Source organism: Anopheles gambiae, chromosome 2, assembly GCF_943734735.2.
Source record: "Anopheles gambiae chromosome 2, idAnoGambNW_F1_1, whole genome shotgun sequence".
Taxonomy (NCBI): domain Eukaryota; kingdom Metazoa; phylum Arthropoda; class Insecta; order Diptera; family Culicidae; genus Anopheles; species Anopheles gambiae.
The window spans coordinates 74,533,011-74,551,878 of NC_064601.1; the positions used below are offsets into that span (position 1 = coordinate 74,533,011).

Below are 18,868 nucleotides of genomic sequence, written 5' to 3' on the forward strand. Positions count from 1 at the left end.
ATTTGGAAGCGGGCCAGTCGCCCTGCCGAGGACTCCTGCTTGATCGGCTCTTTTGCACACTCAATGGCTCAAACGGTGCACGGCGCACACTAAGTCTAACGCTCTTAGTGTGTGCGACAGTGTGCGAGTGAACACTGTCGTCCCCATGGACGTTGACCGATGGCAGCGTAACTGCCATGGTATCCAGGGGTCGGCACGGCTGTTGGGTTATTATTATTTTTTGTTGGTTAGATTGTTTTTTAATTCTTCAGAAAAAACGGCCCTACCGTTTTTATTGGGTATTTGATACACAAGAAAAAAAAAACAAAAGCGGTGAGTCATTGACCTTGAGAACATAAGGTAAAGTGGAGCTAAATTGCTCAACACATGTTGGAAACAGTACATCGCAAGCTTAAAAAGATGCCTAAAAAGATGTCAGACTTGTTTTTTTTTATTCTGTTGATGAAGTCTATCAATGACCATTTTTTACACTAAATGTTTCATTAATTCATTCAATCGTGAATAATAAGCGTCACCTAAGGGTGGAAATTAAGAACATTGTACTCTACTTTAAACATCATGACGTTCAAAATTGTATAATATTTGTAAACTTTTTTTAATAAAATCAACTAATTCAGTTTTTATTCCATCATTTACTTAAATCTTACCTACTTGATTCGATTTCATTTTTAATTATTACTATCACGTAACTGCTGAATAACTTGATTGATTGTTTTCCCTTGTTGTTTTTTTTTCTGAAATCTGGTTTTATCAATCTATCGAACGGCAATATTTTAATTTGGAGCTCTTGAGCTATTTCCCTGAATAGTTCCCAGTTCATATTTCTCTCTCGACATTATTTTAGTTTGTGTTGAATTTTTTCAACACAGCCACATTTGTCACAATTAGGACTGTTAACTAAATTATATATAAATTTTAACTCTTGTGTGTATTCTCTTTCATTGGTCAACAAGTACATATAGCTTTTTTGTTCCGAGATCAGTTGTTTACCATTTATATTGAGCCATACGTTATTCCATTTTATTGTAGGGAATTTTTGTATTATATGTGGTGTGCTATAAGAACTGACTATTGTTTTGTGAATTGTGCTTGCTGTTGGTTTTTGTATAATTGCAGTTGATAGATAAGCCATTTCTATTCTTATTGTTTTCATGCATTAATATTGTAGCATATCTACTAAACAGTTCTTATTATAAATCACACTACCAGCTATAAACATAGGGTTACATACTTTGGAAAGCCAAATCACACTATTGCAATACATTTATAACACATTCAGTAAATCAGACCAGGGCAACAAACCCGAAGAGTTCAGGCCACACAGTCCATACAAAAACAACCGAAACATGCAACATAAGCAAACGCAACCGTCTTCACAACAAAGTAGAGAACGCATAGCAATGTACAAGCGCAGTGACGAAGACACCCATTTGAAACCTTCTTTCGCAACACATTAAAACTGCAGCATAAGCACACAGCGACAAAAACATCCTTCCATACACATTGTAAACTTAAACCACTTAGAAACACCTCACTTAAACCAGAAGTTCATTTACACCAAGTAAAATACAAAACAAAGAAAACGACCCAAGAAATTCTACCGAACCAATATTTTTTATGTATAAATAAACCTAATTCCAATCGCGGCAAATCAGATTCATTCGGACTGCCAAGATAGGACGTTACGTTTCCTAAAACTTAGCCTACCAACTTATTTCAAGAGTTTCCAATAAGGGAAACCCCTTCGGGACGATCAAATGCCGGGTTCAATCAATCCGCTTTGAACAGTTCGTTCCACCTCGTATCGTGTCAGTAAAAACTGACTCTCCGCAAACATAGTGCTCGACGGCCCCCGCGTACGTTCGATCACATTACAATATGATGGTGGAATGTCTGAGATATCGCCAAATTTTCCAAATACCAAAATATTCTCTTGACTATTGCAACATTTTTGCGCTGTTGTAAGCTATTTAAGCTGTAAGCTTATTTCAGCTATAGTTTTTGTTAATCTTAACTTAAGAATTCTACTAAATATTTTATAATCACAGTTAAGACGAGTTATTGGACGAAGTGAGTCCATGCTTCCATGAAGCTGTGATTCTTTCTTCAATGTGGGTATTAGGACTATTATTCCCTTAACAAATTGGGGTGGAATTTTTTGATTGAGAACCTCATTCCGTATTAAGTTCAGTTCTTTAAGTATAACATCAAATAGTTGTTCATAGAACTCGTATGACAGTCCATCTAACCCTGGAATTTTTTTCTTGTTAGCTGTTCTAATTGCTTGATATATTTCATGAGTTTCAATTTCTTTGGCCAAAATTCTATTATGTTCACAGTTTTCATTTACCCTAGTTATATTTATAAGAATATTATTTCGTGTTGTTCCATTGCTTGTCAGAAGGGTTTTAAAATTTTTATTAACGAAATGATTTATTTCTACTTCATTTTCTATAATTGTCTCATTTTTCTGAATTGTTTTAATAACTGTTCTATTTTTACGACGAATGTTTAAATGAAATGTTGAAAGTGGTTCGCCCGCTATATATGCTGTTGTGGTAGGTTCGGCGCGCACTTTGCTTACCAGAACCGTGTGCGGTAAGCCGATGCGCGGAATGTGGAGGAAGAGTGCAGAACGAGGCGGGGTATCGAGGCGAGAACGTACCGTAGTTTGTTAAATTGCGAATGAATCATATCATTCGTTTACTTCGTTAGGAAGATGGTCAAGTTACACTTATGCAACGGACGGGAGGGACTACGGAACTTTACTTGCGCGATGGATCGGATTCCAGGCAGCGTTAAACGCTGCGGGAGTATTTACCGATTAAGGTGCAAACTTGCACTTCTTCCGTAGAAGGGGTATTGCTGATCGGTCAACCGACTGAACAGCTGATAACCAAACGTGGTTACCAATTGGGCAGAGCCTTCGGCGGCTTCTGCTAATGGGGAGAAACACTAAACACGAATGATCTACGTGTCTGAAACTAGTGAACTGTCTCACTGTTTCGAATAAGCTTTATTTATAACGCATTCTTAAACAGTGATGACACAATGTCTTTTTACACTTATTTTATGTTTACGACTAATATTGACCTACTTTCATTATGTGGTTGCTAAACTTCCTGGTTTGAGGTTTGTTTATCAAAATATAAAGTCAATGTCCGGGTGTTTGTTTGTCACTTGGTGTTATTGTTGCGCAATCGTTTTGCACCGGTTCTGAGTTACGAGGCGCGTTTCATATTACCGTCGCGTTATGTTTTTATAAATTGTCGGTTCGCTTCCTGTCCTACGGTTTGCGTGTGCTAAGCATTTATTGCATGGTAAGTTTTCTGTCTGACCTAATTCGATTGTTGGTTAATTTGGATGTGTTTTTAGTTAGCAACGATTATGTTGAGGTGGCTTTAAGAGTTGGCTCAACTGTTAGCAGTAAATCTGCTACACTGTGTTCTCCCTAACATAGTTATATCTCGTTGTAAAGTTAATATATCTGCCTTTATTCTATTTATATTATTTTTTTGCATATGATCATTATTATATTTGAAATAAGATTCATTTAGATCTTTTTGAAATCATTCTTGTTTTATATTGTTCTCTCTATATTTTAGTTTATTTTTCCATTTAAAGAAACTCTTAACTTTTTGTTTAGCAAAGTCCACCATTCTACCCAATTGTTAAACTGAAATTCACTGTGTATCTCTGGTGTATTAATATGCTCGATGGTCGCTGAAAGCGAATCTTTGAATATCTGCCGTTCGCAGTTTTTCTGTTATATTTTTTGAAATCTATATTCTATCTAGACGTTCGAGGTAATATATACATATTCAATGTTCCTTTCAGCAATGTTCCGAGTATCTACTACCTGTACGTGATTTACGGCATTTTTTTTAAAGCTAAACTAAAATTCGAACTTCCTATTGCATCTTTTTTTTTTCAATGACACAATTGAAATCACCCGCAAATACAATATTATCAGTAGGATGTCTTAAGTGGTGTGCTAATGTATGTTGAAAAAAAACTTTCTCTCGAGTGTCTGTTCTGCGTATCAGATGGTGCATACAAAATGATCAATCTCGTTTTATCATTAATACACATATCAGTCTACCGTCATCACTTTTTTCAATGTATGTGCTTTTTATCTCATTACGTGCAGCTATTGCTGTACCTCTCTGCCTCTCGTCTATATTTGTTATTATATCGTAATCACTAACATTTTCTATATTTCATAATGCATTGTTACACTCTTGCATGCATACTATCAGTGCATTTATTTTTGTCGGACTTGAAATGTTTGCGACGTTTATCGTACCGATCCGTAACGATATTTCGCAATTCGTCGTACCTTGAGGATTCGCCATTTCAAATTGTGTCTTTTTTATCCTCTCTCGTTCGCGATCTAGATCTTACTGGGCTTTCTGGAGTATTTTTATCATTATTTGTAATGTTCAATTTATCCCACCGTGATCGTTTTTTGGGCCCTCACTTCTTACTCGCGCTGGACTTTGAATGTTTTTTTTTTCTTTGATTGCACTATATTATACTGACCACCTCTTGCTCTCCCACTACGCTACTTGTTCTCTTCGTAGAGGATCCGATTCTCTCATTTGAGTGTCGTCTACGTTCGATTGCTTCTCTAATCGTGTCACTGGTCTCTACAGATGATCTTGCACTGTTTGTTTTTACCGAAGATAATTCATTCCATAGGTCTCTTCTGTCACTTTATTTACTGGCACGGTATTTATTGGCACTGTATTTGTCACAGCTTCCGCAAAGCTGGTGATGCGATTTTGCACCGACGATTTTTGAACATGTCTTGGCTTTGGGTACATGTCATCCCAAAGTGCACTGCTCTCTCGCAGTATTTGCATGTTTGTTTTTTTCCTCGATAAGAGGCCAAAGTTTGCTCTCCGCTAATTGTGACGTATGATTGTACAGGTTTAGCGAGCACTATTGTCACATACCGATACCCGTCTGGTATCCCAGCCAATAGACATTGGGTTCACCATTGTCCTTCACGTACCGCTCTAACTTCTCCATACAGAGATGAGTATTTTATTATCTCGTTGGCAGTGACCTCCACCGAGAGATCATGTAGTTTGATCGACACAGAATTGTCATCCAACCGAATCACTATCGGAAACTGCTTCCCGTTACATTCTATCGAATGTTTTTTTGTCGTTTTCTTCTACAATTCTCATAGCCACTCTTCAACTTCACAAATGCAATTGGTTGGGAACTTCTAAAATGAATTCTCACAATTTCATTTAACTGCCATCCTAGCTTTTGCACCACAAATGTAGTTGTTTCTAGATGCGTCGGTTGTTTGAGGACTTTAGTATAGTCCACACGAATTACACAGCATGAAGTCGCCATCGCTTCGGCTTATATCGATTTGATCTTCTCTCTCTATGGATATTTACGTTCGAGGTTTCGATCGAGACTAGAATCGTGAAGGGCCTCATTTATATAAATCAAATAGTTTATAATTAAAACTAGGAATTTATCAAAATACTCTCCCACTATAAAACACGTGATTGTGACTCGGTCCGCTCAACGATTATGCTCAACGTTGACCCTTGGCTGCAGCTTCCCATCGATGTAGACACCTTTTTCTAACATATATCGCTTTACCTGTACCAACCAACAAACTCGCTATGTACCTTTGCGCCTGATATGATGGTTAGGACTAATTATTTACTTATACCGTTTGCACACCGGTTACAATGGCTAAGCGCTGATAATATTGAATACTCACTGTATGTGTTGACGTTGATTGGTGAAACACTTTTACGAATTGTTGAACTACTAATTGATGATGAACTGAGCTACTACTTCGCACAAAAATGTGTGGTACGGGGTTGGCTAAAGGTCTAGATTTGACCACGCGGCCTCAATCGAATACAGTCTGTTCCCGAGTTATGCGGTTCCCGACACAGAGTCAGCGACACGTGGTTTTCTAGATTTCATAGATCGAATATCATCGTACAATTTCTTCAAGAATGATCAGTACAATTTGCCCAGTCCAATGCAGTATAAGTTACATTTTTTCTTAAAAAAAAGAATTCGCTCAAAATGAATAAAAAATTATATCGTAGTTTTCTTCACGAATTGTATCAAATATAAAAATGATAAAGAGTATAAAAATACCTAACTCAATCGAAAATACCGAGCTACCAAATGTATTTTAGTTGAAAGACGCGAAATTCGATTCATGCGAATTCCTCGGGAACGCAAAAACCGCGTATCTCGGGAACAGACTGCACCCTAAACTAAATCTTTACAGTCTTAGGTGTGTACTTCTGAATTTAAAACATATGCTTCACTGAAAATATTCGCCGTGAAACTGATGGTTTTTCTATGCACCTGCCATCGAATATCTTCCAATGTCATCGAATTTGGCTTCACGGCGCGACGTTATTTCTCGGGATGTCTGGTTGCACGGTTACAGGGGTTTCCAAGACACTCGTTTTCCACCGCCTGCAAGATTACTCCTCATCACTCTGATATTTCAGTTTCATCATAATAGGTTTTAATTTCTTCAGCATGATTTTCAACACTTGGAAACGCCTGTATCGGTTTAGTGTCATCAGTTTTTGTTACAATGTACAGTTGAATTCAAATGTTAAATAATTTAGTTCTTGTTCAAGTAATTTGCTTTGTAATTCAATGAAATCACTGTCCAATTATTATTTGTTTAGCTTATTATTACAGGGTTTCCCAAGACACTTTCGAATGTGCACATAATTATTCATCACATCCAAGATGTTTATCAACAGCTGTCAAATAGTTTATTTGTTCAAAATGAAATTTCAATTTCAACACATGATTTTCAACACTTCAGTTGAGCTTCAGGGTGTAGAAAATCATGTGGATAATATTATTGTGATGCAAATGACATATCAGATTGATGTGGATTAACATCTTGCACGCGGCGAATATAAATGTTTACATTTGAAAGTGACTTAGAAAACCCTTTAAGTTTTGTGTCGCGTGGAATGCCGATTACATTTTTGGCCTTATCATCATTTTCGCAGTTTTTAGTGCATAATAATGTCCACGAAACGATGACCACACCATTCCTGTAGCATATTCCTTCGTTTCGCCTTTCAGATATTTTCCATTAAGATTGCTGAAAATAGAGTTTAGTCAATACTTTTTAGTTACGAGGGCTCCACTGCAGCAAAAACTTATGTACCTTGAATGACAATTGCTATACCACCAGGCTCCGGTAAACTTCACTGCACAATGATTGTCCCAGGTATCATTATCCGCATCAAATGTAGAAAACTTTACACTTTTAGTGCCGCTGAAAGCATCTCCAGCCGTTCCTGAGTATTTTTCTATTTTCATGACCGAATACTTTTGGTCTTCATCACCTATTTCGAAGTGATCGTATCTGGCGAACGTTTTATTGCCGTCGAAATCCTCCAGCAGTACAACCAACTCATGTGGTTGCGACACAGTCAACTGATAAATACGATCCAAACCCAGCCAAAACTCTCCATCCAGATTTCCGAACCCATTCTTGTACTCCTTCCAGTTCCGATAGAAGTTTGTCGATCCGTCAAAACGATGCTGTATCACAATCCAGCCGCCTGATTCGTACTCTTGATCGCACAGCACAGTAATTGGCTCTTTAAATGGCTTTTCAGGTTGTATTTTATATACACCAGAAGAAGCAAATGGTGCAGCATTGCAAGATTTATAAACATTTTCGTTTATTTCGTTTTCTTTCTCCTTGTTTTGTACATAATTTTCAATCCTGCAACTTAACTCTTTATAACTTTTTTCCAATGCATCGTCCTTCAGTTTAATATGATCTTCTAGCTGTATTAGTTTGTCATGATCATTTCAAACGCAAAACCTCCTTTTACATCACTCGATGTTTCGGCACTTGAGTTACATTGCACACCGACCGTTGTGCAAAACAGAGCAAAATGAACCAGCAAATTTAACTTGCACATGTTGATAACACTGATCACACCATACAAATGACGCTCGTGGCCAAATGTTAACTAGTTTTATGTTTGAAGAGTGCTCCTATCAAATAAAACATATACTTTCGATGACCTTGAAAACAAACTATTCAACCGTTGATATTTTTTTTTCTGCTCGAGAGCAATAAATGTGAATTAAGATCTCAATGTTCAATTTGAATAATCTTCAAGCACCATGAATTAAGTATTATCATATGAAATCACAAGCATATAAATAAGGAGTTTTTAAATAAAATAATTAGCGTACATCATTTGCACTTACTGCCCCGCAAACCATACGACGTAAGCAGACTCCGGTGCTTATCATTTAGCTTCTTTTGTTTTTATTCATAGTCTTGCGCCATGGAGGGGATTCACAATATCGTTCTTAACTCTGCACCTAACTGGATTTCTCATTTAAGACAAAAGTTTTACCGTCGATGATTTATTTTTGTCCATTTTTTAATAATATTTTTTCATATATAAAAGTTTAACGATATGTGTATAACACGATGCTCAGCTGCTTTATGCTAAAAGAACAAAACAATAGTTTACATCTATTTGTCACTATTTTGACAAAAGTATTGTGATCAGATTCTAAAATAATATATATATTTCCGTTTTCCGTTTCCGTTAAAAATCATCTCTAAATTTCTCGTCCTCATGGTGATAACGTTACTTAGATTGTTCTCGGTTAGATAATAAGATAGATTCATTCAGAATTGAATAGTATAGTTAATAATAAAAATATGCGTAACCTTTAAGGCAGACATACAGATTAAAGAATTGATTTGAATTGAACTGATTGTGATTAATATATTGATGAACACAAATCATGCAATCGAGCCATAAGAGTAAACCACAAACAATATTAGGAGAAAATTTAGAACCTTAAACTACAAAAGGTCAGTTTCTTCGAGTCGTTTGAAAGATGCTTTTAAAATATTCTATATATTATCCAAATTCGTGAATATTATTCCATGCGTGTAAGTTTTATTAGCATTCTATTTATCATTGTTCACATTTGTGTAGCTATACCCACTCAAGCTCGCAGCCATTTGGGCCTTATCATCATTTTTGCCATTTTTAGTGAGTGATAGTATCCCCGGAACGTTTTCCATACCATCCCTGTTGCATATTCTGTAGTTTCGCCTCGCAAGTACTGCCCATTCAGATTGCTGTAACGAAAATATATTATTGCACTGACACATTAATTATATGCTGTTTTTACACTTTCTCCATGCATTACCTAGCGTGGCAAGCGCTATACCACCAGGCTCCTGTGTAGGTCACTGCACAGCTATCCTTCCATGTATCATTGTCGGAATCTAGAGTGGAAAACTTCATCCCTTTCACATTCCCTAAGGAATCACCCGCAGGTCCTGAGAAGCCTTCTATTTTACTAAGCATGTACATCTGGTTCTCGTCAGCTATCTCAAACTGATCGTATCTGGCGAACGTTTTGTTGCCATCGAAATCCTCCAGCAGTACAACCAACTCATATGGCTGCGACACAGTCAACTGATAAATACGATCCAAACCCAGCCAAAACTCTCCGTCCAGATTTCCGAACCCATTCTTGTACTCCTTCCAGTTCCGATAGAAGTTTGTCGATCCGTCAAACCGATGCTGTATCACAATCCAGCCACCTGATTCGTACTCTTGATCGCACAGCACAGTAATTGGCTCCTTAAATGGCTTTTCAGGCTGTATCATGTAAACTCCAGTAGTGGGTGTCTCCTTACAGGAGCTGTAAACATCGTCTTTGGTCTTGTTGAACACCGGAAGGGTTGTTGTATTGCACTTTTGCTGCATTAAACTATCAATCTTAGAGCTCAAATCGTTTAGCTTACTCTCCATTTGAACCTCTTTCTCGATGATGTGGTGGTCTAATAAATTCAGCTTATTCATCACCAAGCCTAATGCATAGCCACAATGCTCTACTCCCCAATTAAACGAATTGCTTACATTTTGTGCAAGCAATCCGTCACAAGAAATCAGCAAAACAATCCCTAAACACGTTTTAAACATGATTCCACTCGTCAGAATAAAACAGTACTGATTTGAACCCAAGCAAACGTTTTATTTATGTAGTTTTGCTTCAACCCGTGTCATCGTTTCTCAATGAATTTTACGAAAAGACCGCAACAGTGATAAGACCTTGCAATCTTATCTGAATGTGTATTTGCCTTTTCCATGTTAGCTTCCAGCAAACTCAAAACCCCCTTTTTAAACACTGGAAATTGCAACAGAACATTGGTGGAGTGATAATCAATCTGATCTCTTCTTGAAAACACAATTAATGTCTAAGATTGGTACCCTCTATTATTGGCGGATGCAAGTCTAGAGCTATTTGCGGGGATTTTTTGAAGATGAATATTTTGGCTTTTGTTTTATTCATGTAAAGGTTTTATACTTTTTTCGGCTAGGGACCTGAATAAGGCAATGGATTTTTTTTGTACATATCAAAGGAAGTTGCTTAAGCTCATTTCAATCGGATTAAAAATCAGATCAGATAATAGTTGAGTTGTTTTTTTATTTAACTTTAGAAATACAAACAATATTACTGCGGAGGAATGTATCTCAAAACTGGAATTATTGACCCTTTTACGACACTGTTCTTTAAGCTCTCTTCTTATTTAGTCTCTCTCTCTCTCTCTCTCAAAAATATTTATATATTTCGGCCATAAAAGCCTTTTTTAAATCAAAATTACAACTAAATAATATATTTGATCAAAATAAACCACTTTTATTTTTCCATAAATTAACTACAATATGTTCAAAATTGGAAACAACACGTGTGTTATAAATAACAAAAAAATAATGTATGTTTTGTAAATTTTTATTTAAGTTCATCATATATGTATTCATTTTGACCTAGACAGCATGTCGCGTACAACAAATTCTCCCCTTTTTCAAACACAATAGCTCACACCGTTTGATCACTACTTCACATTAGGTCGTATCATCATTTTTGAAGATTTTAAAGCATAATGATGTCCTCGGAATGTAAACCATCCCATGCTAGTAGCATATTCTTTCGTTTCTCCACGTAAATATTTCCCATTGAGGTTACTGAAATAAAATAAAATAGTGAAAAATTGCTAGTTACTAGTCGACCAACAACAACAAACTGGATTAAAGTGCTTCCCCTCTTCCACACGTTACCTTTTGTGGCAAGCTCCATACCACCAGGCTCCCGTATATGATACTGCACAATTGTCGTTCCACACATCGTTATCGGAATCATAAGTGGAGAATTTCATTCCTTTAGCATTTTGTAAAGAATCTCCAGCCGTTCCGGAATACTCGCCTATGTTGGTGAGAGCATACTTCCCGCTTTCGTTGCTAATCTCAAACTGATCGTATCTGGCAAACGTTTTGTTGCCGTCGAAATCCTCCAGCAGTACAACCAACTCATGTGGCTGCGATACAGTCAACTGATAAATACGATCCAAACCCAGCCAAAACTCTCCGTCCAGATTTCCGAACCCATTCTTGTACTCGTCCCAGTTACGATAGAAGTTTGTCGATCCGTCAAAACGATGCTGTATCACAATCCAACCGCCTGATTCGTACTCTTGATCACACAATACAGTTATCGGCTGTTTGAAAGGTTTCTCCGGACGAATGTTATACACACCGGAAGCAGTAAAAGGCACCTTATTGCACGACTTGTAAACATTTCTATGATCCTCGAAGTTTATTGTTCCATTTGATGCATTGCAACTACTCTGAAAGAGCTGGTACTGCCTGAGCTGATTATTCGTCACCAATAGTTTTTGTTCGGCTACAACATTTGTGAGATCACGTTGGATTACGGTTAGGTTGTGTGCAATATGTCTTGCGCTCAATCCTAACTGGTGTACAGTTTCTCCAGTTTGCTGCGCAATCCAGGCTAAATTCTCGACCGCCGTTACCAGATTATCAATTCTGGAATTCATAATGGTTATCTTCTCCTCTGTTTGAAGGTTACTTTCAACGAGATGATGTTCTAATATTTGCAGTTTTGCCATAACCAATTCAAAACCAAACCCGTTTAAAGATACACTCGATGGTGTGCCTGTTGCTTCACTTTGCACTTTAAAAACGTTGTATAACAGAATCCAAGTTAACAAATGCGTCTTTCGGAACATGTCGATGTTTCTTGCTCAAGCTGACGTATGGAACTGGTTATACAAGCCCAACGGACGCTGGATCTTCTGAGATCGTTTTTTTAATCTTCAGAAGGAACGGCCTGACCGTTTTGCTAGGGTATTTGTTGCAAAAGAAAAAAGAAATGCGTTGAATAATTGACCTTGAGAACATAGGGTAAAGGGGAGCTAAATTGCTCAACGCATGTTGGGAACAGGATATCACATAAAAAGAAGCATTCAAACGTAGATTTTTTTTTAATTTCACATAGAATTCATAATTCATAGTTCAATAGTTGAACGCTTTTTAGTTGGCATGCTTTTTAGTTGAACACTTGATAGTTGGCTGACGATAGTTGGATTTTCATCAAAAAGCATTCGTTTGTATAGGAAAACCAGTTTTTGAAAATTTCACAAATATCTCATGGCTTGCAGAGAAAAATTTCGAATTTTTTTTTGTGTGAAGAAACGTGCCAACTGAAGAAAAATGAACACAAAAAAGACATGTTAATAAAAATCTTTGCTTCGCTTCCAGCTACATCAAACAAAGATAATAATAATAATAATAATAATAATAATAATAATAATAATAATAATAATAATAATAATAATAATAATAATAATTATAATAATAATAATAATAATAATAATAATTATAATAATAATAATAATAATAATAATAATAATAATAATAATAATAATAATAATAATAATAATAATAAAAATAATAATAATAATAATAATAATAATAATAATAATAATAATAATAATAATAATAATAATAATAATAATAATAATAATAATAATAATAATAATAATAATAATAATAATAATAATAATAATAATAATAATAATAATAATAAAAATAATAATAATAATAATAATAACAATAATAATAATAATAATAATAATAACAATAATAATAATAATAATAATAATAATAATAATAATAATAATAATAATAATAATCATAATAATAATAATAATAATAATAATAATAATAATAATAATAATAATAATAATAATAATAATAATAATAACAATAATAATAATAATAATAATAATAATAATAATAATAATAATAATAATAATAATAATAATAATAATAATAATAATAATAATAAGAATAATAATAATTATAATAATAATAATAATAATAATAATAACAATAATAATAATAATAATAATAATAATAATAATAATAATAATAATAATAATAATAATAATAATAATAATTATCATGATTTATTTCAGCAATCGCTGTACAGGCGGTCCCCGAGATACACGGTACCTCTTATACGCGGATTCGGAGATACGCGGTTTTCAAAATTTGACAGTTATTTGAGCAAATTGTACTGATTTGACACATCCATTGTGAAATATCAAGTAATTTCCGTATTGATCGAATGTAAAATACCATTTAAAAAGGTTTAAAACTGTTCAGTTCATTAGATACATATCAAATAATTAATTTGGTGGCTAAAACCACCCCCTACTTGCAAAATTGCACGAAAATTAGCGATATTTTGGCTGGAAATCGCGAGATTCGACTTACGCGGAAATTCGAGATACGCGGTATTTTGCGGCCGTTTTCGGTCCCCAATAACCGTGTATCTTGGGGACCGCCTGTACATTCTACCTGTCCAATCAAATCGAATTTTACAGATGGCGCTGCTGCTGGTAGAGAGAACTTTAAAATTTCCTTCAGTTCTAACATTATGGCAGTCTAGGTTGCAGAAAGTGATTTTTTGTATAAATATTTATCCGTCTCATGATTAACATTCTCATATTGAACTAATGTTGATTACATATTTATAGCCAACAGAATCGTCTAACCACCTATGAATGTTCTGTTTGACCGTTCAAATAGACATAGAGCTAAAATCTCTCGCGCGACAATAAGTAGCTCAAAATTTCCCTGTGTGTAGATCATAGTTGCTCAATTTGACCTAGTCAACCTACATGTATTTTGTTTAAAAACCAAAAAAAATAAAAATGTGTTCAAATTTATTTATTTGAGTTTGTAATAAGTCTGGCTCATAAAAAAAAACTGGATAATTAGATTGTTTCGGACGAAGCAGGAATGTCGCGCGAGACAAGTAGCTCTGTTTACAAAATTGAGCTACTTTTTGTCGCATGAGACGTCGAACGAGAAAAGGAAGTGTAGAAAAAATGAGCGAGGTGCAGCAATATTCGAACGTCAAAAACGCTCGCCATGTTTTACGGGTACTTTCGCGAAGCACGCGGCTTCCTGTCACTGGCTGGCTGTCATCTCTGCAGAGTTCTTTTTCAGCAAATTGTCCACGAGGTAAGTTTAGAAAATTTTAGGCTGCAACAATTTTCTCTGTTTATTCAGATGAGGGGTGAAAAATTACTCTACTTCAGCAAACTTGTTGAATAGGCAGTTGTTGATATGTGTTCTAATCTATATTTTTACTTGTTTCTTGTAGGTTTGTATTTTTAATTCTTCACACAACTCCCGGCTATGCCCCGCTACCGTCTGCCGCCCGAGGGCTGCGGTAGGATAGACCGATGATGTGACTTCTGATCAAAACTTGTTTGATTTCGTTGCTAGGGTCTATCCTCACACGAGTTGAAACATGGGGGCATATCGATACGTCCAGGAGCTGTACCGCAAAAAGCAGAGCGATGTGATGCGCTACCTGCTGCGTATCCGCGTTTGGCAGTACCGCCAAATGACCAGATTCCACCGTGCACCGCGTCCCTCGCGCCCGGACAAGGCACGCCGTCTCGGATACAAGGCCAAGCAGGGCTTCTCCATCTTCCGTATTCGTGTCCGTCGTGGCGGCCGTAAACGCCCGGTCCCCAAGGGTTGCACGTACGGCAAGCCCAAGAGCCATGGTGTCAACCAGCTCAAGCCGTACCGCTGCCTGCAGTCCGTCGCTGAGGTAAGTGGCCAGTGCCCCCATACCGGTGTTTTGTGTTGTGTATTTAGCTGTATGAAACTACGGTAAATCGTTTTAATGATGATAAAATTCCGATTTCACGAGATGATCAAGAATCATATGATCCGTACTCTTCCTTGGATGTCTGAACATTTACACGACCTAACCTCACAATTGTGCACGTGTGATATGTTGGTTCGCACTCTCATAGTAGATTTTCTCATTCATTCATCTCATCGACAGGAACGTGTCGGTCGCCGGCTGGGAGGTCTGCGCGTGCTGAACTCGTACTGGGTTGCTCAGGACGCTGCCCATAAGTACTTTGAGGTCATCATGGTCGATCCCGCCCATAACGCTATCCGTCGTGACCCGAACGTTAACTGGATCTGTAACGCCGTGCACAAGCATCGTGAACTTCGTGGTCTCACTTCCGCTGGAAAGAGTTCGCGTGGTTTGGGCAAGGGCTACCGCTACTCCCAGACCATTGGTGGATCCCGTCGCGCCTGCTGGCGTCGTCGTAACCGTCTGCACCTGCGACGTTACCGTTAAGATGTGTCGCACTTTAGTGTGGCAGGCATGGTGGATTTTTGAAACGCAAGTTGTAATTTCTATCCACAACGTAATAAACATCTGATGAAAACATCTAAATGTAATAAGTTTCGAAGTACTCTTGAACTTTGCGAAAGAAAGTGCATGGTTCCTTTTTTCATAACGTTTTTCTCATAAGGTGCTAGTCTATATAATCAACAAATCCCTCCCTTAATGGATAAAATCTCGCATAACAAACAATATCGTTTGTGTTCCTGGTACATATTTGCTCTGCCGATGTGTTGTTAAGCTTACAATTGATACGTGAGCATTTCTTTAATTTATCGCTCAGGCAAAAATTTGATACTAAGCATTGTTTAATATAGAACTCTAATCCTTTCCAGACACTTTCTTGTTGCAATAAACTCGTTATAAAAGGTTCCATTGTAATTAGAAAGTCATGTAATTCTGTTGTATCCAGCTAAACAGCTCATTTCTTTAACTAAATGTTGATAGTTGTTTCTTACAAATTAAAGGTAAGCATAATTATACAAAGCACGTAAATTATATGTTCACCAATTTAAAAAAAATGTCCTTGTGTCCTCCTACTCCTACTTGTTGCTTACCGTGGGATGTAACAATTGCACAGATATCGGTAACATAAAAAAATCTAAAGAACAGCGTCATAAAATTATTTGGATGAAAATGGAAGCTATTAAAAAAACGAGGATAATTCATTTTCACACATTAGTAAAATATGCATTTAAATACCCTTTTTATTTCACCATTCCATTTAATTTTATTTAAAGCATTGTGTAGGATATGTAAGAAATCTTAACGAGTGAGATTTTTTATTGCTGTCACACCAGATCTTTCTGATGAAAAATTCACTGAACTTCACTGAATATCTACCTATTCAATATTTCCACCTTTTTTGTAATAGCAAATGCTTCTAATGTCCATTCTGTCGAAAAGACTTGATTATAGTTCTTTTTCCTGCAGCATATTCACTTTAATAACAAAAAGTAAAAATAGAAATTGTTTTCATGAAATGTAATGTGATATGTTTAAAGAAAAAAATTGTTCATTCTTTGAATTCCAGATCGTTGAAAGCATTGCATTTTTATAGCCAAGAATGTCTATTGTTCAAATGAACCCATTCATTTGGAGTAACTCATTCTCCACCTAATCGGTTGCTTTTTGGCGATCAGTGAAATGAACGCGATGCATTTGGAAACTGTCACGAGACCGTGTCATCTCGGCACATGCTCAGTTAGTAGGATGCTGTTAAGGGGAATAGCTTTAGAAGTATTCGTCTCGGTCGGTCCCGCATCGGGATATGGTTTCCATCGTGAGCCAAAACGGCTGCAGCGTGGAACGGTACACCTCAGTCGCATGTTGGCGTTTGTTCGGCGGACGTGCACAGTACAGTGTACAACGACGTGTAGCCGCAATGCAATGAAAACACGTTCACCATACCCTTTATGCTGCACGTTTTGCATGCAGTCTTGTATGGTCTGTGTAAAGGATGCTAATTAGTCGAGTGACTAGCTATAGCTGATTACTAGTTTAAAATAAATAAGGAAGCTTTAAAATGATATACAACTACGTAAACAAAAAACAATTCCCAATGTGGGCGGGCAATAACCGTAACAGATGATTTAAATGATAATGCTCAAAACAGGACACAGCAAACATTTGGCAAATAATCGAGCACACTGCATGTTTTGAGTGTGTATGAATGGCTTAGCTTTCGTTAAACATGCTAGAAGATAAAACTAGACTAATCGAGTGGATGGTGTGTATTTTAATAGCGAACGTAACATCCCTTGTTCACAATCAGTTCCACAACGCTCTGGAAAGCTAGAGGCGAAGGCATAACAGGTGCAAAACGAAACGAGTATTTTCAGGGTTCGTTTACTTCTAATGAAAGCTGCTTCGGCTGCCGCTCGATTCCACGGTAATGCGAGTAATCGGACTGAGTAGGTGGATTGGTTGGGTTTGCTCCGAACAACTATACTACTATACATACCGCACAGGAAGCATCGTTTTCTGTTTCCTTTCACCCTTGGCCCAATCGTACAGGGGAGAATTCTTTATTTTCCCATCTCACCCATTTCCCACATTGCCTCGGTGTTGCTGTTAGCGTTAACGTTTTTCATGTTTCTCATGGCCGTGAAAGCGATGCATTTCTATGCAGTTTTCTTTTGCATAGCCATAATTGGTCGGCACTGCCAGACGCGAACACACCGGAGCCAAAGAAAGGCACAAAGACACACGAAAGAGCCACCATGCCGCCGTGTGTTGTCCGTTTCGTGTAAATGAAAATAATTTAATTGAAGCGAAATCGCTGCACTTTAATTAAATGCAAACAAGGCAGTGATTGTGCCGCAGATAGTATCATCGATTCAGTTTGTGCTTCTGATCATCGTTGCCGGCTGGGGGTTTTGGTTTCGAAGAGTGTGTACGCTAGAGTGAGCTTTAATATCTTTTGGATGTTTTTTAGGTCAATTACTGGGAGGTAAAACACATGAAGCTGTTGTTAAATATTATGATAATATTTAGATTTTAAATGCTTTTTTCGTTTAAACCATATTGAGGCTTCTGTTGTTCAGTGTAGTAAATGAAATTGTTCATTGAGTAGATAAATTATACAAAAAAACATTTAAAGGACATTCGTACGAATCTTTCAACTTAAAATTTCAAAATTACCCGTTGTAAGTTTGGATTGTTTGTGACCAAAAAGGGCTATACAAAACGATAATAAAAAAGGGTTCAGCTGAACCGTTTCGGGAGTTGCTGTACCTTGACGACAATTAATTTAACAAGTGTGCTAGTGTCCCTTTTCCCGCAGGCATATGAAAAAAGGCCAGTACATAATGTACTTTTCTTACTGTGTTTAACGACTGATCTCCTAGCTTTAAAACTAAATTAAGAAAGTGCTAAAAGTCATTCAATTATTTTAACGAATTTTCAGATGTACCTATACTAAAAGCCCGCACGGTTCCGATTCCCATCCGGGACCGCATTCGCCTTAGCAAGAACTCTACTATCGGGTTGCTTGGTACCCCAAACGCAACAATTGCAGCATATAGCTCAACATGACCGTTTATAACACGGAAGAAGAAGAATAAGACTCAGAAATGCAACAGTAGAATCGTTATGACTTCACTCATTCTAAAACCCTAGAAGTGATAATTCCAACAACCCTTTGATGTCATATTAATGCAGTTGACTGAAGCGTAATTATGCTTAGCAGTAATGAAATTATATTAACACAATGCGAGAAGCTGCAGCCTTTCCTGGATTAGAACTTTAGTACCAACAA

The 18,868-nt window shown here is 36.6% G+C and overlaps 3 protein-coding genes and 1 pseudogene across 7 annotated transcripts; 1 reads left to right on the forward strand and 3 right to left on the reverse strand.

Moving 5' to 3' along the window:
* Nucleotides 1–6,611: 6,611 nt before the first annotated feature.
* On the reverse strand, nucleotides 6,612–8,252 carry LOC4576361 (microfibril-associated glycoprotein 4; annotated as a pseudogene).
* Nucleotides 8,253–8,905: 653 nt separating this feature from the next.
* On the reverse strand, nucleotides 8,906–10,270 carry LOC1275722 (ficolin-2). Of its 2 annotated transcripts, none has more exons than XM_315007.4 (2): nucleotides 9,223–10,270; nucleotides 8,906–9,151 (listed from the first exon to the last, which is right to left on the reverse strand). In XM_315007.4, the coding sequence occupies exons 1-2, from the start codon at nucleotides 10,002–10,004 to the stop codon at nucleotides 9,016–9,018; spliced, it is 918 nt and encodes a 305-aa protein (XP_315007.4). In that variant the 5' UTR covers nucleotides 10,005–10,270; the 3' UTR covers nucleotides 8,906–9,015. The 2 variants fall into 2 exon arrangements, with proteins under 2 accessions (XP_315007.4, XP_061496682.1); XM_061640698.1 differs by having other exon boundaries at nucleotides 8,906–9,175; nucleotides 9,223–10,050.
* A 529-nt stretch (nucleotides 10,271–10,799) lies between these two features.
* LOC133391021 (microfibril-associated glycoprotein 4-like) lies at nucleotides 10,800–12,232 on the reverse strand. Its single transcript, XM_061640697.1, has 2 exons — nucleotides 11,142–12,232; nucleotides 10,800–11,048 (listed from the first exon to the last, which is right to left on the reverse strand). Exons 1-2 carry the CDS (start codon nucleotides 12,107–12,109, stop codon nucleotides 10,919–10,921), a joined length of 1,098 nt encoding a protein of 365 aa, XP_061496681.1. The 5' UTR covers nucleotides 12,110–12,232; the 3' UTR covers nucleotides 10,800–10,918.
* A 2,056-nt stretch (nucleotides 12,233–14,288) lies between these two features.
* On the forward strand, nucleotides 14,289–15,660 carry LOC1275723 (large ribosomal subunit protein eL15). 4 transcript variants are annotated; one of them, XM_315009.5, is made up of 3 exons: nucleotides 14,289–14,414; nucleotides 14,682–15,015; nucleotides 15,256–15,660. In XM_315009.5, the coding sequence occupies exons 2-3, from the start codon at nucleotides 14,707–14,709 to the stop codon at nucleotides 15,559–15,561; spliced, it is 615 nt and encodes a 204-aa protein (XP_315009.3). In that variant the 5' UTR covers nucleotides 14,289–14,414; nucleotides 14,682–14,706; the 3' UTR covers nucleotides 15,562–15,660. The 4 variants fall into 4 exon arrangements, with proteins under 4 accessions (XP_315009.3, XP_061497491.1, XP_061497490.1 ...); XM_061641507.1 differs by having other exon boundaries at nucleotides 14,324–14,414; nucleotides 14,557–15,015; XM_061641506.1 differs by having other exon boundaries at nucleotides 14,368–14,556.
* The last annotated feature ends 3,208 nt before the right edge of the window (nucleotides 15,661–18,868 follow it).